The sequence below is a fragment of the Schistocerca piceifrons genome, chromosome 6 (assembly GCF_021461385.2).
Source record: "Schistocerca piceifrons isolate TAMUIC-IGC-003096 chromosome 6, iqSchPice1.1, whole genome shotgun sequence".
Lineage (NCBI taxonomy): Eukaryota > Metazoa > Arthropoda > Insecta > Orthoptera > Acrididae > Schistocerca > Schistocerca piceifrons.
In genome coordinates, this window is record NC_060143.1 from 83753546 (window position 1) to 83776521 (window position 22976).

The 22976-nt window shown below is 40.6% G+C and overlaps 1 protein-coding gene across 1 annotated transcript in view; it reads right to left on the reverse strand.

The window, feature by feature from the left end:
- LOC124802540 (protein expanded) overlaps positions 1-22976 on the reverse strand; it is a 490537-nt gene that overhangs the window by 14654 nt on the left and 452907 nt on the right. The window contains exons 12-17 of the mRNA XM_047263399.1: positions 21575-21736; positions 18925-19334; positions 13967-14224; positions 12605-12849; positions 10653-11016; positions 4726-4966 (exon numbers count right to left, since the gene is read on the reverse strand). Coding sequence (XP_047119355.1) covers positions 4726-4966; positions 10653-11016; positions 12605-12849; positions 13967-14224; positions 18925-19334; positions 21575-21736 — 1680 coding nt within the window. The remainder of the gene's footprint in view (positions 1-4725; positions 4967-10652; positions 11017-12604; positions 12850-13966; positions 14225-18924; positions 19335-21574; positions 21737-22976) is intronic.

A 22976-nucleotide genomic window follows, 5' to 3' on the forward strand; every position in this document is an offset into this window, starting at 1 on the left:
GTGTGTGTGTTTTCTGTGCGCTTCTTAGCTCTTTGTGTTGTCTTTTACGTGGTGTTCCTTTAGTGTAAAAGACAACACAAACAGCTAAGAAGCATACAGAAAAAACACACACACAAAGACAAAATGCAAACAAAATTCAAATTTGGCGCCAAACTCCCTGGTGAACAAATGAACACTGACTGGGCTGGGACACACAACAACCATGATTACAGTGTGTTTTGGTGAAGTGTAAAGCACTTTTAATGACCAAATTTCTGAAAATATACAGGGTGATTCAAAAAGAATACCACAACTTTAGGAATTTAAAACTCTGCAACGACAAAAGGCAGAGCTAAGCACTATCTGTCGGCGAATTAAGGGAGCTATAAAGTTTCATCTAGTTGTACATTTGTTCGCTTGAGGCGCTGTTGACTAGGCGTCAGCGTCAGTTGATGCGAAGATGGCGACCGCTCAACAGAAAGCTTTTTGTGTTATTGAGTACGGCAGAAGTGAATCGACGACAGTTGTTCAGCGTGCATTTCGAACAAAGTATGGTGTTAAACCTCCTGATAGGTGGTATATTAAACGTTGGTATAAACAGTTTACAGAGAATGGCTGTTTGTGCAAAGGGAAAAGTTCTGGACGGCCGAGCAGCCCGTGACAGAGCACTTCATCACTGGCCTCCAAGAAGCCCTGATCTTACCCCCTGCGATTTTTTCTTATGGGGGTATGTTAAGGATATGGTGTTTCGCCCACCTCTCCCAGCCACCATTGATGATTTGAAATGAGAAATAACAGCAGCTATCCAAACTGTTACGCCTGATATGCTACAGAGAGTGTGGAACGAGTTGGAGTATCGGGGTGATATTGCTCGAGTGTCTGGAGGGGGCCATATTGAACATCTCTGAACTTGTTTTTGAGTGAAAAAAAAAAACCTTTTTAAATACTCTTTGTAATGATGTATAACAGAAGGTTATATTATGTTTCTTTCATTAAATACACATTTTTAAAGTTGTGGTATTCTTTTTGAATCACCCTGTATGTTATATCTGTGTGTGCTTCACAACACCTCATCAGGATGCTGAGAAAAAAGGACTTTCCCCACAAAAATGTAAGTAAAAATGAATATATGTGCGAAATATCGTGGCAAACTAAATTATGTTTAAAGCATAAAATGACAGGTTTTACTCCCAAAACAATTTCTCATCAACATCGTTTGGTTGCAGATGAGAAGCTACCAGTACAAAATAATATGCGAACGGTCCAGCAAAACCATGCAAAGTGAATGCAAAGCTATTAAGAAACAGAAACAAATAGTTGTTTAAACTAAATATTTCTGTAATTTTACAATTTTAACTGCAAATATGAAAGATACAAGAGCTCCAAATGCAAATGATGAACAGTACTACAGTACAGTTTAGATGCCAACTAGCTCCACAGATGATAAAATTGAAGAAATATATGAGAAGACTAAATAAATTATTCAAATAGTTAAGGGAGACGAAAATTTAATTGTAATGGGGTACTGGAACGCAATGGTAGGAAAAAGAAGAGAAGGAAAAATAATACGTGAATACGAACTGGGGGAATGGAATGAAAGAGGAAGCCACTTTATATAATTTTGCACAGAGCATAATTTAATCATTGCAAATACTTGGTGTAAGGATCATTAAATAAGGTTGTATAAGTGGAAGAGACCTGGAGATACTGAAATGCTTCTGACTGATTCTGTAATGGTAAAATAGAGATTTTGGAACCAGATTTTAACTTGTAAGACATTAAAGGGACAGATATGGACTCTGGCCATAATGTATTGGGTATTAAGTGTAGATTAAAGCTGAGGAAATTACAAAAAGGTAGGAAATTAAGGAGATGAGACCTGGATAAGTTGAAAGAACCAGAGGTTGTTGAGAGTTTCAGAGGGAGAATTAGGCAACAGATGACTAGAACAGGGGAAAGGAACACAGAAGTAGATGAGTGAGTAGCTTTAATACATGAGATTGTAAAGGCAGAAAAGGATCAAATACAAGAAAAGAACAAGTACAGCAGAAATCCTTGGATGACACAGGGGATAAGAATTTAACTGATGTGAGGAGAAAATCTAAAAATACAGCAACTGAATCAGGTGAAATGGAATACAAATGTCTAAAAATGAGATTGACAGAAAGGACAAAATAGCTAGAGGTCAAATGTAAGGATTTAAAAGCATATTTCACCAGGGGAAAGATAGGTACCACCTACAAGAAAATCAAAGAGGCCTTCAGAGAAAAGAGAAGCAGCCATACGAATATAGACCAAAGAAGGAAAAGCTGAAAGATGGAATGAGTATATAGAGGGTCTATACAATGGAGATGAACTTGACAGTAATATTACAGAAAGGGAAAAGGACTTAGATGAGAATGAGGTGATAGATATGATACTGCGAGAGAAGTTTGACAGCGCACTGAAAGACCGAAGTCACAATAAGGCCCTGGGTGTAGACGATGTTCTGTCAGCACCACTGACAGCCTTGGGAGAGCCAGCCATGACAAAATTAAGTATGCTGAAATGGCTTGTTTCTTTTAGTAGCTATTATTATTATTATTGTGTGAATTACTATTTGTATCTATTCAAATATGGTACACTCAATTGATAAATAAAAATTACTGACAGTGCACACAGAATTTATTTACTACTCATATGTAAAACAATGCACTGAGGAAACAATATTTGGGATATTTAACTCCTATGGGCTGAGAAGACTTGGGAGCCCTCACAAAAGTTCGTCTAAGGACCCATCAAATCTATGGGTGGCCCTGAGCCCATGTACATGAAACAGTTTTTCCAGTGTTGTTTCATACAAGATTTAAACAGTTCTGAGGTATTGTCATCTGCACTAGGTTCCTCACTTTTTCTTGGGTGTTTCTGCACCCCATCAAATTATTGTTGCAGTATTGTGCCTCATCTTATTTACTTACTCTTCTCTGCCCATAACATTATCTTCTACGAATTTCTTCCATGTTTCAGCCTTTCCTTCTTAGGAAGCAAACAACACTGTAGTAGGGTTTTCAAAAATGAAAGATCTGAAAAATATTTAACTACTATCCACTTAATCTATCAGTTCTTGGTACTGCTCAGTCAAATGATGAACAAATATTCATTTTGCTTGGGACTGAACTGCAAAACAGTACTGCCTAAGTATACCACAATGCATAAATTTTGATAACATGAACTCGTATGTGCAATTTATTAACCAGATTTTGTTTCTAGTAGGAGAAGACACAATGTATTATAAATCTGATTTCACTTTTGGTTCTAAAACAACATTCAGTGTTTACCCAATTAGAAGACAAGGTTTGTTTCTAAATTTTTCATTTGAAAAATACAAGATCATCTTACATTTGCAGACTAAATTACTCCTGCTGATGTCAATGTATTTACGTTGTGTAACGGACTAATGAAGGGGTTGTATTAAATTCACAGATAAAGTTTTCACACCGAGGTCATGTGAAACTTTAACTTGAAGGATCTCGAAGGGTTTGAGGAGGAACAGTGACATTAGCTTGGCTGAGAACTAGGATGAATATGGGAAAAGAAATGGTGATTGGGGAAAAAAATTTCATTATGCTGTCAACCATGGGAATTTATACTGTGTACCTTAGATTTTTATGAACATCTTCCACACTTAAAGTGCAGTTCAGTTTGCCTGAATCCGTTTGCAGTTTGAACTGAATTTAATATGGGACAAATACTAAACAATAGCATAAATTTCTGCAAGAGATGGTAAAGTCTAGATAGGGGTCAGTGGCGTATTTAAGTATTTCACGCAGCAATGTTGTCCTTATTCCCCTTGAGGTACAATGGGAACAAAAACGGGTGCGTTAGCTGCTAGTTCCAGACAGCCACTGAGAGAGCACCAGGCAGACAACATGTTTGGAAGCAAGAGAAGGAGGAATATTGTCATATTTTCACTCCTATATAGATGCAGGATCTGCTATGTATTCAGAAAAAAATCAGTTGTGTTATCAGGTCCCACCACAACCACAACCTTTGAAACTGTGACATATCTGGAAGAAACAGGAAAATATTTGTAACAACCAAGATTATAAATTTCATTGCTACTCAAGTATAGAAATATGTTGCCTCTTTTCTCGTCTCTCATTAGTTAGAGGAAATCACCATATGGGGTAATTAAAAAAAAAGTAAATAGCAGATGCTAAGTAAAGCTAAAAACAAATATCCAAGAAAGAGTCAGAAAGTGTGAAAGTTTCCAGAATGAGATTTTCACTCTGCAGCGGAGTGTGCACTGATATGAAACTTCCTGGCAGATTAAAATTGTGTGCCGGACCGAGACTCGAACTCGCATTCTGGAAACATCCCCCAGGCTGTAGCTAAGCCATATCTCCGCAATATCCTTTCTTTCAGGAGTGCTAGTTCTGCAAGGTTCCCAGGAGAGCTTCTGCAAAGTCTGGAAGGTAGGAGACGAGGTACTGGCAGAAATAAAGCTGTGAGGGCGGGGCGTGAGCCGTGCTTGGGTAGCTCAGTCGGTAGAGCACTTGCCCGCGAAAGGCAAAGGTCCCGAGTTCGAGTCTCAGTCCGGCACATAGTTTTAATCTGCCAGGAAGTTTCAGTGTGAAAGTTATTCTAGTGAATTTTTATGCCACCAGACATGAATGACAACTCTCTACCTACTATAACACACAAATTCAAGAGTGCATATTGGAGAAAAAATCACTATAGATAATCAGTAGTGCTTCATTCCCTTACCTTGGCCAGAACCTGGGAGGCCACTGCCCCAGGCATATGGAGGTGGAGGTGGAGGTGCAGCTACAGCCTGGCGAGAAGCAGATGCAGAGGTGGAAGAGAGTGATAGCAACGAGAGTGTACTCGCTGCCTTAGCATCGGCATACTCTTGTCGACTCAGGGCTGGATCACACATTGGATATATTACATAATCCACATCTGAAAACATCTGTTGACGGAACTGTTCAATCTGACCCCGTGTTACCTGCAAAAGAGAAAATTGACAAATTATGCTTCTACCTTCGTGGATTTACATGGTCAACTACCTCATTTACAAATAACTTACTTCTTTACACAGCAATTATTTTGCTTTGTTCTGTATGTCATTTCTTCGAACAGTGCAAACATGTTACAAAATATTTAAATGCAATTATTATATATAGTATGTATATACCTTCGATTGGCATAAATACTGCACAGAGCAATGATTAGACTATAGTGTAACACTATTGGTTAACAACAAGTATGTACATTGAGTTGGTCATGACACACATTTCTTAGTTTTTTTGTGATCAGTGTAGGTCACTCATAACCACAGGTTTTTGGTAGCTTTTTCTTTCCTCTTTCTGACATTCCTCTTTTCTATGCCCATTCACTTCCTCCAGTGTTACAATCAGCTCAAAAATTTGTAATTCAGCATTTTTTATCTGCCAAAATATGCTTTTCCTATGCATTTTATAACCACAGATACAACGTATTCTTAAACTTGCAAGCTGCCACAACTGCAATATCTATATAAGCTTAATGTTGACAGTACCTATTCCAGCATCTCCACAACCTTACCAAAAAAAATAACACACACCTATAACTGCCAGTTTAAATTTCTAAAAAGCTGTGGGGTAACCAGTTCATTTCAACATTTTTAGTTTAATTCATTATATTTTCTTTTCCACTTTCAAAATGTGTATTCATGCGTTCATGTGCACGCCCGTGTGTGTGTGTGTGTGTGTGTGTGTGTGTGTGTGTGTGTGTGTGTGTGTGTGTGTGTCGGGACAAGTGGGGGAGGTGGGCAGCACTTTATCAAGACATTACTTATGCTGCATCTTGCTACATGATATCTTAATAAGAAATGGTGCCTGTCAATTCTGCAATGTATTATCAATAAAAAAAAAAAATTCTCCACAGAAAAATTTAAGTACCCAACACCTTGGAGTGCTCTGAGAACAGTTTAGCCAAGACAGATTATCAGACCAAAGGTGGTCATGGAGCATCATTATTATTGCTTATTTTCACGATGAAACCTCTTTTTCAACTATAATTCTATCTGAATGATTGCATTGATTCAGTGGCTGAGTTGTAAAGTGCCAAACTACAAATCAAAAGGTCTCGGGTTTGAGCCTTCATCAGTCCTAGGATTTTAATCTGTCACTTATCACTTATTTCATCTCTTGGTTCATGTGAAAAAGAGTGAGCTGCGCCATGGTTCAGAATCCACATTTATCTGTAGGTCCCCCAGTAATTTGCTAGGAAAGTCACTTCAAATGTTGGAGGAAGGCAATCTAGAACAAGTAAAGCACTGTAGTGCTCAAAGCAATCTTCAGACTGATGACTGTTTATCAAAAAGAAAATTCACTCAAGAAAATTATATAATTATGAGACAGAATTGCTGGCCAATATTTAACTACAAGAGGTAAAATATCAGTACTGACAACAGATACACTATTGTAGGTTTCGGAGCTAATAGTTCCTTCCTTGGTCATGGAGAGGGGTTGGCTGTAGCACGGGAAAAGGTTCAAAAGTATGGCATGTCACTCAGACTCCAGGATCAGAGGAACCCACCTGTTGTATGAGGGGAGAAAAAGAAGAAAGGAGGGAGTGCCTCCCTCCCCTCTTTCCCCTCATCTTAGTCTACCCTTGTTCTCACAAAAGATAAGCTGCTCTTTTTTGGGGTCTGTGTGACTTGCTCCACTCTTTAACCTTTCTCCAGCCTGCTGCTCTTGCCTGACTGAGGAAGGAGCTGTTAGCTAAGAAAGTTAAGGTAGTGTATGTACTTTTATGTGTCCATCGTCAGTACTGACATTTCACCTTCTATATGGATGATGTGTCCGCAGTTTATGGCTCAGTAGTTAACATTGCTGCCTCTAAATTGCGGGGCTCTGGATTCGATTCCTGGCAGGTCAGAGGTTTTCTTCGTTCAGTCCTGAGTGTTTGTCTTGTCCTCACTATTTCAGGTCATCTCATATTCACTGACTTGCAAGTCACCGAAGTGGTATCAAATAGATATAGTCGCATCAAGTGGCCAAACAACAACAGATGGGGACCCCCCAGTAAATAATACCATGCAGTACTTTTGTTTCATGGAGGATATTCATTTACTTTTTGATTTATGGCCACAAATAAAAATTATCCTTCTGTCCTGTGTGATGAATTGCTTATCATCAGTTACTAACAGTCTAACTGCTCACTCATCATCATAAGCAGCGGCACCCCCCCCCCCCCTCCCCGCTCCTGTTTCCTCCATGACTACTGCTTGGTAAAGGCCTTATTTAGACATTTCCATAAATTACTATCTTCAGCTATATGCATCCATGTTGCCCATGTACGTCTTCTACTGTCAGTTACTGACTTTCTATTAGGTTGCTGTCTCTATCTTTTTCTTATGGGAATACAGCAACAAATGTCTTTGGCCCATCTAACATCCATATACTTGTTACATGTCCTGCCCACCACATCTTATTTTCGTTATAGTCATAATTACGTCCACTGCTCCAGTTTGTTCCCTGCTCTATTTGTTTGTTTCCCTATCTCTTCTCATAATTCCCGTCATACATCTCTACATTGTTCACTGAGCAACCTTCAGTTTTTTAATGATTCATTCACTATTGTGATACTGTTTAGAAAAAAGCCTATGCCTGAATTTCTTCCATGCTAAAGTCAAGGTTTTAATTGTATTTGGCCTCATTCTTTTCCACTCTTCTGAGAACCACTGTACGATGTTTCTTTATTCCTCTTCCATCTCTACTAATCTGTTTTTGGGTCATCAAGTACTGCAATTGATTTTCACCAAATAAAAAGAAGTAGGAGCAGTTCGGATTCTTAGAGGAATGTTGCTATCAATTTTCGCCCCACTTCTTGGAAGATGCAGACTCAGAATTATCTGGTCATGGCCTATGTCCTAAACCCATTGCCTGAATTCCTTCACTCCTGTATCCACAATATTCTTCCTGCGACAGAATACTGACATCACAAGAACTCAAATGTGGCAGTAAAGCCTCTTACAATTCCACCATGGTACGCTAGCTTATCACGCCCTGAAAGGTCTGACAAGACATATAAAGAGTGCTAAACTTCGACAGAGCTATACTTGTAACTGTCAAATCCCAGCCTCACTGTATATGAATTTCAGAGCCTGTCATCAACAGTTTTCCTGCCCTGCAGTCTATAATCTGTATTGTCATTTGGGTGTCAGTAAGTTTTTGTATCACCTATTTTACATTTATTCAAGAGCATAACACACTTCCACTTAACAAGTTACCTGAAATGCGAATAGGTGAACAACCCAACTATATTTATTTTTAACAGTGTCTGAAGAAAGAGACATTGATAATCTTCCAGCTATACTAAATTTATGAAATTTATTCACAGCAGCTGAATCTTTCTGACATTAGCTGCATTAGGTATGGAAGTTTGGATTGGCCATGGAAGTGTGTTCAGATAGCCAAAGTGCTTAAGACAGCTGCTTGTGACAAGTGGAAAATCTGGGTCAGAGTCTCGGTCCAGCACAAACTTTCAGCGTCCCTTCATATCATCTATATTTATTTCATATACAGCAATCCATCAAGGTTGTTACCTTACATCCACTAACAGCTGCACAGTGTGAACATCTGTATAGTACTGAGTGTGTGTAGGGCAGAATGAAAATCAATTAAGATTTGTCTACAACTTTGGGGTCTATGCTTGTTAGTTCCCTTATCATCTGCACTGCCCCCCAATTAGTAGACTAACCTCTCGCCCAGCTAACAGAGATTTGGAGATAAACAAGTAATTAAAAAGTACAGAGATAACATACATCCCTGAGGAGCAAGTGGGTCTCTACATAACATTCATTATTACACATTGTACTAATTACTCAAAGCAAAATACAGGCAATTTGGGAAGTTTATATAGTTAAAAACCTGATACAAAAATTAATTTAATAAACAGAAAAAGCTATCTTAGTAATAAGTTAACAAACAAAATTAAATACATTATGAATTCAAATTAAGATTTTTTTTAAGTATGTTAGTTTTAGAAGTTTGTATTTATGATGTTTTGCTACTATATTCAGTTTCATTCTCCTTCTTTGTTTATTCTTTTTCCATTTGTCTATCCTGTCACAAATGTCAACCTAAGAACAGCCAAAATATCAACACCAAATCTCATAGCTCACAGACAGAAAATAGATGACATACACTCCTGGAAATGGAAAAAAGAACACATTGACACCGGTGTGTCAGACCCACCATACTTGCTCCGGACACTGCGAGAGGGCTGTACAAGCAATGATCACACACACGGCACAGCGGACACACCAGGAACCGCGGTGTTGGCCGTCGAATGGCGCTAGCTGCGCAGCATTTGTGCACCGCCGCCGTCAGTGTCAGCCAGTTTGCCGTGGCATACGGAGCTCCATCGCAGTCTTTAACACTGGTAGCATGCCGCGACAGCGTGGACGTGAACCGTATGTGCAGTTGACGGACTTTGAGCGAGGGCGTATAGTGGGCATGCGGGAGGCCGGGTGGACGTACCGCCGAATTGCTCAACACGTGGGGCGTGAGGTCTCCACAGTACATCGATGTTGTCGCCAGTGGTCGGCGGAAGGTGCACGTGCCCGTCGACCTGGGACCGGACCGCAGCGACGCACAGATGCACGCCAAGACCGTAGGATCCTACGCAGTGCCGTAGGGGACCGCACCGCCACTTCCCAGCAAATTAGGGACACTGTTGCTCCTGCGGTATCGGCGAGGACCATTCGCAACCGTCTCCATGAAGCTGGGCTATGGTCCCGCACACCGTTAGGCCGTCTTCCGCTCACGCCCCAACATCGTGCAGCCCGCCTCCAGTGGTGTCGCGGCAGGCGTGAATGGAGGGACGAATGGAGACGTGTCGTCTTCAGCGATGAGAGTCGCTTCTGCCTTGGTGCCAATGATGGTCGTATGCGTGTTTGGCGCCGTGCAGGTGAGCGCCACAATCAGGACTGCATACGAGCGAGGCACACAGGGCCAACACCCGGCATCATGGTGTGGGGAGCGATCTCCTACACTGGCCGTACACCACTGGTGATCGTCGAGGGGACACTGAATAGTGCACGGTACATCCAAACCGTCATCGAACCCATCGTTCTAACATTCCTAGACCGGCAAGGGAACTTGCTGTTCCAACAGGACAATGCACGTCCGCATGTATCCCGTGCCACCCAACGTGCTCTAGAAGGTGTAAGTCAACTACCCTGGCCAGCAACATCTCCGGATCTGTCCCCCACTGAGCATGTTTGGGACTGGATGAAGCGTCGTCTCACGCGGTCTGCACGTCCATCACGAACGCTGGTCCAACTGAGGCGCCAGGTGGAAATGGCAAGGCAAGCCGTTCCACAGGACTACGTCCAGCATCTCTACAATCGTCTCCGTGGGAGAATAGCGGCCTGCATTGCTGCGAAAGGTGGATATACACTGTACTAGTGCCGACATTGTGCATGCTCTGTTGCCTGTGTCTATGTGCCTGTGGTTCTGTCAGTGTGATCATGTGATGTATCTGACCCCAGGAATGTGTCAATAAAGTTTCCCCTTCCTGGGACAATGAATTCACGGTGTTCTTATTTCAATTTCCAGGAGTGTATTTTTAAATGTAAGACAAAACAATAAACTGTGTACAGTGCACAGAACCTTTACCTTTAACTGAAGGAAGCCTCTCACCTGTGATGTATATACAGTTGCAAGGCTAGAAGATGAAGGAGGTGGTGGTGGTGGCGGCTGTCGGGGGTGTAATGGCGGCGGTGGTGGAGAAAAACGACGAGCGTGGAGGTGAGGAGGCGGAGGTGGCAAACGACCACAGCTGCCTGCTGATCCGGTAGCCGAGAATGACAATCCTGTTGCAGCAGCAGCTCGGTGCAAAGCCCCAGTTGAGCCTCCCAAGTAACCAATACGACCTCCCATACTGAAGCCTCGGTGTTCCTGACCGAGTGGCAAGCCTGCCAGTCCTGTGGTGTACTGGCAACGGCTTGAGCTACCACCAGAATAGGAGGAACCAGGGGATGTTGCAGCAGTTGCAACTGTAGACCTAAAACAAAATTTGCATTTTTTCATCTCTGAAGCCAAACAATACATTTAAAGCACATATTCCAACAGAGAACTGGTACCTGTTATTTGCCTGATAAAATGACATAGGGTGACCAAATTGTGAATGAATATAACAACAAAATTATTAAACCTGTACAGAATTTGTATTTAAAATTGCAATTTAAAATCTGCTATCCAAATTGACTTTTGAGATACTGCTTCAGTCAAAAATAAAAATTTAAAAATATTAACAATGCAGGTCACAGTGACCCCAATTAAGCTTTCAGATTAAAAATAGAATAGTTATTTCTTGTTTTCACATCCTGGTAACAGTGAAGTGAGATGGAGTTTACTGTGTCTGGAGCTGTGCTCAGTCATAATTTAGTAATGTAGGTGATTGCATGTAATACTGGAAATAAATTTTATGAGTATGCGCATTAAGAGTATTCACAGTGATGTAAGGCGAACTCTACATTGCTGTTAATTGGTAGAATCCTGAAGCAATGCAGTCCTTCAACAAAGGAAATAGCTTACAATATGTTAGTTCGTCCAGTCTTAGAGTATTGTTCGTCTGTATGGGACACTTACCAGTTGGGTCTGATTCAAGAGATTGAGAAGGTCCAAAGAAGAGCGGCAAGATTCGTGATTGGTACACTTAGCCATCGCAAGAGCATTACAAATCTCATAGAAAGTTTGAAGTGGGACACACTTCCAGATAGACGGCGCACTAAACGGAAGGGGCTGCTCACTAAATTCCGAAATCCGATCTTTACCGAGGATGTACAGCATATATTAGTACCACCAACTTTCAAATCTCACAATGATCACCATTCAAAGATAAGGGAAATTAGAGCTCGTACTGAGGCGTTCAGACAGTCATTTTTGGTTCGCGTAATCCGCAAGTGGAACAGAGGAGGGGTGGGGAGGGGGGGGGGGGTTGGGGAATATGACTTTGGTGCGAATTGTGCCCTCCACCGCCACACACCGCTTGGTGGCTAGCGGAATATGTATTTAGATGCAGATGTAGAATTTTGTGGATCTATTGGTACAGGTACTATTTTAACCAGTCCACAAAAGCTAATAACAGAAGAATATATCAGTTCAACTGCAGTGACACAAAGTAGCTTCTTTACCTGCAACTGGCACTGTCATATGCTGTAACTTTTGAAAATGATTTTGTCAGTTGCAGAGATATTCCTTATGTGAAAATCAGGTCACGTGGTCAATGTAAGGTGCAAGAACATTCTGTACTGGTTTACCTAAAATTCTGAAATACCAGCAATCTACTCACACATCTCCTGCATTATCTAGCTTTTGGAAATCACTTCCGTTATACTGCTAGTCCTTGAGCTTTAGATTCCTTTAGTATTAATCATTCATATTTTCTTCAATAATTCTATTAAATCATGCAGTGTATGAACACAGATACTGAAAATAATATACGAACAAATGTCGGTCATTTCTCCAGTTCTATGTTGTGAATATTTGCATTTTTTCCCATTATTTAGGAAGTAGATGAATTATTAAAAAGGCTTTAACGACAGATTTATTGTACATAGGTTACTATTCAAAAAATAATTTTCGCTGACCTGAGCAATGCAGCACTTCCAGTGGCAGAAAACGATGAACCTGGTGAAGGTGATGATGCACAGCCAGAGAGTGCAAGAGTTGATCTTGAAAGTGAAGCATGTATTAAACCAGCATTTGCATTGGCACGAGAGGCATGTACATCCAAATAATTGTTCCGTCCAACAGTTAATTGAACTGGAACAATTTGTTGCTGTTGCTGCTGCTGTTGATGAAGATGAACTTGAAACTGCTGAGCTGCTTGCACCTACAAAATATTGTGAAATTGGAACTTTAATGTAGTGTAGTGTAGATAAATGATTTATAATTAAACTTAACATGGAGGGTATATACTTCTCTTCTTAACTACAAGCCACCAAATAAACAAATCAAACTAAATCTCACTGCCTTGTTAATATCTAATTTACCACAACTTTATTACTTATGCAATCCATATGGACAGCACATGAATGATATTACTCTGAAATTAAATTCCACAGCCACAATAAGATAGTGTTCATATCTCATCACTTGCAGTCTTTCAGGCAGCAAAACAGAGTTAATTATTATCAAATTTTGCATGCTTAAGCAACTTGGTGTAACTTTAGATGTCACTGGATCAATCAAAATGTTAAGGATATAAAATACAATCATTAGATTGTATTTTATATTCTTCATATTTTGATAATTAATACAAACACATAAAAAAGCTTCACCAGAAATGAATCAAATCAAGACTGTGACTACAATTTTGAGCAATGAAGTACAATTTTTAATTTTCCTCTCCATCGACACTACTGTCTATAATCTAAAAAAAAGTATCATTTGCAGTTTTTATGAATGGAACTGTTTTGTGTATTCAATTTAATGATTGTATATATTAATTGAGCAGCTTTAATCATTTGTTATTGGAAGGTAGTCGCATTTTTTTTATCTGCTGAAATGATCAGGTCCCCCCCCCCCCCCCTCCCCCAATTAAGAGTATCAGGAACAATTTGAAAATTCACTTCAACAATTCAATGAGAAAATGCCTGATTGGAGAAAAAATTAGTCCTGCTGTTTGCTTTTAGTCTTTATTATACTGATAGCCTGTAGTTCTGGCAATTTCTTACAGAAAGGAAAATTAGGATTTAATGCCCTTCGATGATGACGGAAACTGGCCTGTCTTTTTTAAAGGAACCATTCCAGCATTTGCCCTAAGTTATTTAAGGAATCTAAAGAAAACATAAATCTAGATGGCTGGACAGGGACTTAAACCACTGTCCACCCAAAGGGAAGAGCACTGTGCCAACCTCTGCTCTCCCTTGCTCTGTTCTTATAGATATTTTAGACACTAAGAGGGCATATTCCAATCTTGTAATGGAGACTAATTCATTATAACCAACCTTCATTTTATCCATAATGCGGTGACAGCTAGTAGTGTGTGTTGGAGCAGCATAGCTGGGGGCAGCAGCAGGTGGTGCTACACTGGCATGTGCTGTCAGCACTGAGATGTGTGGCCTGGTTGTCACAAGCCGCGCTGCTACTTCCCCGCTGCCCGTCAAGCTGGCCAGTGGCTCTGCTGGAAGGGGAAGAGGAGGTGGTGCTGGATCAGGGGGAGGAAGAGGAGGCACAGGAGGTGGCACTTCAGGCGTATCCAGGACCTGCAGCAACAAGAAAAAGGTATTACCAATGTAACAGGTGCTGAAGTTGCTTTTCTCTAACGTTACCTTATCCAATGAAACAAAATTATAGCAAGGTAGAGGGCATACAGGTTTGAGTCTTCAATGGAGATGTGAGGATTTCCTTGACTTAGGTAAGGCACAGAATTCAAGAGGAAAGTGGAATGATTTCTCCCCCGTTAATGTGTAATTTAATGGCTTCCCATACAGTGAAAGTGCTAGAAACATCTATTATATCAATAGTGCAATGACATCATGTGAGGCTCCTGTCAATTTTATTTTAAATGTCAGTAAAATTGGAAAGTTTTGATTAAGTTCACATTGATTATTATTTGTGTCATGACAAGAAGATAGCTGTATAGAATTTGCACTTCTGATTTATATATGTATCACTGATGAGATACCTTGTATCAATCTGTTTCATGTCCTTTTGAAGTAGGTCAGTGGCGAAATGCGCCAGGAAATTAATAAAATATTTATTATCACAATAAAGATGCAGTTACACTGAGGTAACACAAGTCATGGGATACTTCCTAATGTCGCGTAGGATCCCTTTTCACTTGGCATAGTGCAGCAACTCAACATGATATGGATTCATCAAGTTGTTGGAAGGTTGATGCAAGGTTTTGTGCACGAATTGACCTCTCGATTATGTCCCGTAAATGTTCGATAGGATTCATGTAGGGTGATCTTGGTAGCCAGACCATTCGCATGCATTGTCCAGAATGTTCTTCAAACCCACTGTGGCCCTGTGACAATTTCATTGTTCTTTGAGAATGTGAGGTTCAGAAATGGCTACAAATGGTCTCCAAGTAGCCGAACATAACCATTTCCAGTCAAGGATCATTTCAGTTGGACCAGAGGACGCAGTCCATTCCATGTAAACACAGCCCACACCATTATGGAGTCACCACCAGCTTGCACAGATCTTTGTTGACAACTTGGGCCCACAGCTTCGTGGAGTCTGCGCCAGTCTTGAACCCTACCATCAGCTTTTACCAACTGCTGTCCAGGGCACAGTTTTCCAGTTGTCTAGGTCCAACCGATGTGGTCACAAGTCCAGGAGAGGTGCTGCAGGCAACATCATGCTGATGGTAAAGGCATTCGCAATGGTCGTTTGCTGCCATAGCTCATTAATGCCAAATATTGCCATACTGCCCTAACGGATATGTTCGTCATATATCCCACATTGATTACTGCATTGTGTGACACAATGCTGCTTGTCTGCTAGCACTGACAACTCTATGCAAACACCGCTGCTCTCGGTTGTTAAGTGAAGACCATTGGCCACTGCATTGTCCATGGTGACAGGTAATGCCCGAAATTTGGTATTCTCAGCACATTCTTGACTCTTGTGGATCTTGGAATATTGAATTCCCTAAGGATTTCCAAAATGTCCCATGCGTCCAGCTCCACCTAACATTCTGCGTTCAAAGTCTGTTAATTCCCACTGTGCAGCCATAATCACATAGGAAACCTTTTCACATGAATCACCTGAATACAAACAACAGCTCCGCCAGTCCGTTGCCATTTTACATCTTATGTACGCTATACTATCACCATCTGTATATCTACATATCACTATCCCTTGACTTTTGTCACCTCAGTGTAAATTATGTAGGAGCAACTATGACAGCTGAACCCCATTTTGCATTCACACAATATACAGTATTTCCAAGATGTAGCTATATAACATTTATGTAACTTCTCACACAAGAAATAAGTTGCCATGCCAACAATTATACAGTATGAGCATTTTTGTCCAAATTGTAAAAATGATTGTTAACCTTAAAGCAAGACTTCATTTCTCTTCCATTCTGCCCTGCTGTTCATCTGCGATGTGAACAAATTTCTGATTCCAAAAGCTAGTATTTTTCATGTCTTTCTATTTTGTGCCTGCTTGTTGTTAGCTTACAAGTTTTTTTCCTATTTTTATTCAACAGTAATGCACAATGTATCCAATGCTTGTATCTACTTACCCCAGAAGAACTGTTTGCAACAGAGAGGAAAACAACCATGCCATGTGGTGGAGCCACCAGAAAGACTCAACAAACAGAATCACTCATCTGCATCTGAATGGAGGATGGTGTGTAAGCACATAAATATAAAAAAGTGCTTTGTTTTTCTGCCCTGAAGGTCTATTATTATTATTTCTATTATTTTTACTGATATTATTAAGTGAGCCTAAGAGTCAAAAGAACACTTTTCTGCAGTTGAGTGACTGCCTGTTGTCATTTCCTGTTTGTTGTTTCCCTACTACCATTTCTATACCTTAAAAGAAAGATACAACAGAATGTATTATAAATATTACAAGTAAATAAAAGGTCTTGCCTTCGAAACACAGGCAATGAATCAGAGATTCAAGTTTTACAGAGAATCCTAACAAGCAGACCAATAAGAAAAAAAAAGAATGGAAGACAAAGCATAGTGAAAGTATGAAGAGATTTTAGGAAGATCAAATAGCAGGAACCATTATCTGTCTGTGGCACAAGCCTGTGACTGAACTATCAGTATGACTGCAGATAAAGTGCAGCTTATCTATTCACTGTGGCACTAGAAGGAGGAGGGATGGCAGGCCCTTCACCCCAGCTGCCTTTTAGACCCAGTAAAGATTCCCGCTACTCAATCAACAGCAGGCTGAGTGGATGTAGGACCACCCTGGAAGAAGTGGAATGAGAACCCCTTCCCGTATCTCAACCCAGGGCCTGCAGGGCTGGAGTCAAGTGCTCTACCTGCCAGGCCACCACAGCTACACCATCAAGTCAACTAACAAGTTTAAATGCATCCTTAAGTGGGCAAAACACAGATGTAACAAGAATGAATAAAGAAATGGAAACATATAATGGAAAATCCAAGATGGAATGTAATGGTGAGTTGCAGATAGGCACAACAAAAAGAGTGACTGTCACAAATAAAGCTTTTGGCCCTTAAGGCCTTCATCAAAAATAGATCACACACACACACACACACACCTACTCACGCAACTGCAACTCACACACGACTGTAGTCTCAGGCAACTTTAGCCACACTGCGGGCAGCAGCACCAGTGCACTGGGTGTAGGTAAGGAGAAGGCTAGGTTGGGGAGACGGGTGGATAGTATGGGTAGGGGTAGCGGACAATGCAGTGCTGCTGGGAGCCTGCAGGGGCAAGGTGGGGAGGATAGGGCAGCTATGTGCAGTCGGGAGGTTAGACGGGCAGCAAGGTAAAGCAGGTAGCAGAAAAGGAGACAAGTAAAAGGACTGGGTGCAATGGTGGAATGAGGGCTGTATAGTGCTGGAATGGGAAGAGGGATGCTGGATGGGTGAGGACAATGACTAATGAAACTTGAGGCCAGGAGGGTTATGGGAACGTAGGATATGCTGCAGGGAAAGTTAACACCTGCAAAATTCATAAAAGCTGATGTTGGTAGGAAGAATCCTTAGGTCACAGGCTATGAAGCAGTCATTGAAAAGAAGGGTGTCTTGTTTGGCAGCGTGTTCAGCAACTGGGTGGTCCACTTGCTTCTTGGCCACAATTTGTTGGTAGCCATTCATGTGAACATGGTTGTCATGCCCACATAGAATGCAGCACAGTGGTTGCAGCTTAGCTTGTAGATCACATGACTGGTTTCAGAGGTAGCCCTGCCTTTGATGGGATAGGTGATGTTTGTGACCGGACTGGAGTACGTGGTGGTGGGAGGGTGTATGAGATATGTCTTGTATTTTGGTCCATTACAGGGGCATGAGCCACGAGGTAAGATGTTGGGAGCAGGGGTTGTATAGGGACGGAAACATAGTGAAATGGAAACATAGTTCTGGTTATTATCTGCAAACGTAATTTTTGCACCAATATTTGAGACAGATAAGGATCATTTTTGTAACAGATGCTACAATAGGAGCAACTGGAGCATGGCTGGTGAGAGAGCCACACGCATAAAAAACACAGCTGAAACTGCAGCTTTGGGGGAGGGGGGACAAGAAAAACAAAAATGACTACCAGTCTTATCAGGAAAGTCACTCAATGCCCTGTCCTAATACTAATTAGCATTCACAGTACACTATATACCTGTGTGTAGGTGGAGAAAAGTGAAGCACTAAATGAGAGGGTGAACAGAAGTCAGAACAAAACATACATGAGAGATAAAAAGCTAGAAACAAGTAAAGTTAAGCTTACTAAATTTGTTGCAAAAAATTAAAGTCTTGCATGTGCCCCTGTTCTTGTTGCTACTCAGATGAGTTGTGGTAAAGAATTAATAATGACAGAGATTTGTAGGTGGTCTAATGCCTTGATGGACAAGACAAGATGAAATAAAATTTAGGATGTGAAGTAACACTTTTTCTCCAGGTAGTTTAATAAACTTGACTTACAACATGAAAGGAACAAGGAAAGACTATAGTATAACTGTGTTCCCCTTTGAAATTTCTAATGTTCAGCAAAGAGTGCAACTGAAATGTACAAAGAATTTTCAAAGTAACCATAAATATTTATTAAGTGCACAATTCATCAAGAAATCTACATACTATTGAGAGTAGCTCTTTTGAGTTTACCGCATAATGTACACTACAATAAAACTTCATGACCAACTAAAACTGTTATCCAATCTGGGACTCAAGGCCAGATCTTTGTCTTGACTACTAACTACACAGACCTAGTTTAGCTATTGCACTATCACAAGAGCCCACCACCTACATTTCACACTTACCGTGAATGATTCACTGGCATCAACAGTGGGAGGATCATCCAGTGCAGGTCTGCCGGACATGATGAGGTGCGACAACTCGGCAGCACTCAGAGGAGATCGAGGTGGGGCAGCAGGAGGATCGCTACCATCACCTCGAAAAGAAGCTGCACTCACACACGAGTCAGGTGTGCCAGGACGACTCCCTGCACTTGTTGTCAGAGTGTAAACACCACTGCTGGTGTGAGCGCTCCTCACCGAATAGTCCAATGCCACAGTCGTTGTCCCAGCTGTCAATGTGCTGGGTGCTGGTAGCACACCACCCACTGAGGTTGCAGGTTCTGAGACTGCCGAATTCTGTGCCGTATGTGAGAAACCGAGCTCCAGGCTTGAAGACGTCGATGCACGGCGAGGTCTGGCAAGAGGTGCTGGTCCTGTGTACGAATGACCGCTGTAATTACTCTCATTAATGATGTAATGCAAAGGAAATGTAATATCGAGATGAATGTGTGTAGTAAATCCTAGAACTAACAGTACTAATAAATTAAATTCTCTTTAGGATATATGCTTGTATCACTGAATGGAGGAAAACATTTATTTTTGGTGATAAAATGCTGCAATACACATAATAATTATGAGACAGGGGTTTACAAAGAACATTTTTATGGGATAAATTTTTCGATTTTTGCCACAAAATCAACTTACTTTCCAATATCAAGAAACTGCAGTTTTTGAAGTAACACTAACAAGATACTGTTGTCCACTTCTGCTCCTCTATGATCACAGAGCACATGTAAACAATGAATAAAAAATAAAATTCATCAAAAAACACCACTAAGTTATACATGAACTATTTGAGGGGATATAAAAAAAACCTTAACAAATTTTTTTCTTCTAATAATTTCCGGGTATGCAGCCGGATCCCGTCGACATTCTGCCACGATATTTCGGCCCAGAGACGTCCGGCCATCGTCAGGTGAGTACACAACTACTGAAGAGCCCAGGTGCAGTCGCGGTATTTATGCCGAATCTCGCGCATGTGAAATGTACTGGCATCCTACAGCGCATGCGTCAGGTGTTGACATGCGCAGCATAGCCGAGTTGTACGTGCTGCCCTCGGTGGTGGAAACAAAGGTTCATCTAGTCACTGAGTATCGAATGACACTGTCGATTCCGCTGTGATTGTATAATTTTAATAACAGGATTCCAATTTTTATCCAGCTGAAAGCCGTTGTCACGATTTATAAGATTATTGGCAAGACGTATTTCCACTGATTCCTTGATTACGGAATCCCAAAAACCGGAACCGGGGATAAAATTCAGAAGTCACAACTTAACAAATGTTTTGGTGGGCAGCAGTTTTGTAGTACCATGTTTTGTCACTAGGAGTGCACAGAGCGAACATTCCAAAGTCAGTAAGAGGTGTGCCATTGCTGATGAAGATTTGGACTACTTTCGGCAGAGTTTACAGTGACAACTGTTTCGTGTAATTATCGATTTTGCACTGGCTGATATTAATGAACAGCTTGCAGTGATGAAATTCTGCTTTTTGCTCAGAAAAAGTGGAACAGAAACTCTTGAAATGTTAAAAATAGCATACAAGGACAATGCTATGGAGACAACTCAAGTGTTTGCATAATTTTGCCATTTCATAAATGGTGAAATGTAAATTGATGACAAACCTTGTGTAATCCTCCCATAGCCCAAACACATGAAAATGTTGAAAAAATTGTGCAATCATCAATGAAGATCGACGACGGACCACTGAAGAAATTGTGTAGCTATCAGGAGTGACTTAGTGTTCAGTGCAGCAAATTGTGACTGAAGATTTGAAAATGAAAAGGGTGGCTGCTGAATTCATGCCACAATTGCCAACTGTTAAACTGAAACAAGGTCATGTGGAAGCACACTGTGCTGTGAAAGAAGTGAATGATACAAACATGTTTTCAAAAATTATCCCAGGTGATGAAATATAGCGCTAGGCTTATGATTCTGAATCGAAGCAACAATAAAACCAGTGGAAGACTTCAAGTCTGTCTCACCCAAGAAAGCTCATCAGGTGAAATCAAACATTAAAACAATGCTGAATTGTTTTTTTGATGTGAGAGGAGTCGTCAATTCAGAGTTTCTTCCACAGGGTCAGATAGTTAACCAGGTTTCATACTTGAAAGTTTTGAAAAGATTGTGCAACAGGGTGCGGCAGAAGCAGCTTAATTTGTGGCAGTTGGGTGATTGATTTTCCCACCTGGACAATGCCCCTGCTCCCATAGCCCTGTCTGTATGACAATTCTTGACTAAAAATGGTATGACCCCTGTCTCTCACCCCCTGTATAAACCTGACCATGCCCAATGTGACTTTTTGTTTTGTTTCCTAGAATGAAAAGAGACCTGAAAGCATTTTGCTGATGTTGCTGAGGTGAAGAAAAGAAAAAACGATGGAGGTACTGTCAAGCATCACAAAAGATGAATTCAAACAATGTTTTGAAAAACGGAATAAAAGATTAGACAATATATCAGTGCAAGTGGAGAGTATTTTGAAGGTAACTGAAGGTTTGTGCTTAAAATGTGAATAAAGAAGTTAAAAAAACAAGTTTAGTTTCTTTTGAGTACCTCCTCATATCAATTACACTTTAGGATCTGTAAGTGCCCAAACAAGATGCCACACACAACTTACCCGCAACCACAACAGTGGAACAGGAACTCGAACACTGACTGCCATCTGTTGTGGCAGGGGTTGCAGCACCTCCTCCTCCTCCACTACTGTTGGGAGATGTCTTCTGATGACTGCGCGTCAGACCAGAAGCCATGCCAGTATGGTCCGTCTCCTCTGAGCTCCCTAATGAAAACATCTGTTTACACAAATGTTGGATTACATCCTACTAAATGAATCTCTCCATAACTGTAATCAATAACAAACGAATATTACGGTGTGAAAAGGAAGCAGCACAGTTTCTTCACCGGCACGGCTGCTTAAGGAAATGTGTGACAATATACCACCAACTCCAGCTCAAAATGTGCTGTGGTACTGCCATAAATAACAAGGTACACTGATTCATTTTCTAAAATTATTGAGATTAGAGTAATCATTTTTATTTTTACTGTCTGGAAGTCTTACAATTCAGGTATTTAGTTGAAGCTTGCTATCACTTACACAGTGGGTAAAAAAACTAAAAAAACTGCTAAGTCATGTGATATTACTGAAATCCGAAGAATATTAAGTGTCATATTCACTGAGACATAAAACTTTTCTTGTGCAGGGTATGGTAGAATACTGGATACATTTCTACTAAAATATGAAAGTTAAATAGATTCACTTATTACTGCATAGTCTATCATGTACACCCTAAATTGGCACAATATAAACAAAAGTAACAGTAAATTCAAATAAGGTTTATTCTGCTGCTCAAAATTAAAAAAAAAGACTGTGCTCATTATAGTTTGTTATCTTGTTTACTACAACCTCTAGTGTTAATTTTATGGTAGCACAAGATTACATTGTAAAGTATGACAAGATGGGTGTGTGCCATTATTTATTCACTTCCATTCCCTTCAAAATGTAGCTTTCACATCTACTACTCTCAAAGAACTGGGATAAAGTTTTATAGCAGTTGCTTGTTATGTAATGCAAAGTGTGCTATCTATTATTTTCTTCGTAATACCAGAAAGATGAATGATGTATCTCTGATAACAATAAAACTATATTTTAACATTAATACCAACATGTAAATAACACATACATGTTAGTTGGAAAAAGATTAATCAAACAATTTGTAACAGTGTATCCCATTTACAATACAACTAAGACCAAAGTGAAACTTCCTGGCAGATTAAAACTGTGTGCCCGACCGAGACTCGAACTCGGGACCTTTGCCTTTCACGGGCAAGTGCTCTACCATCTGAGCTACCGAAGCACGACTCACGTCCGGTACTCACAGCTTTACTTCTGCCAGTATCTCGTCTCCTACCTTCCAAACTTTACAGAAGCTCTCCTGTAAAGTCATATCAGCGCACACTCCGCTGCAGAGTGAAAATCTCATTCTGTAAGACCAAAGTATCGAATATGCTGTTTTCTCAAC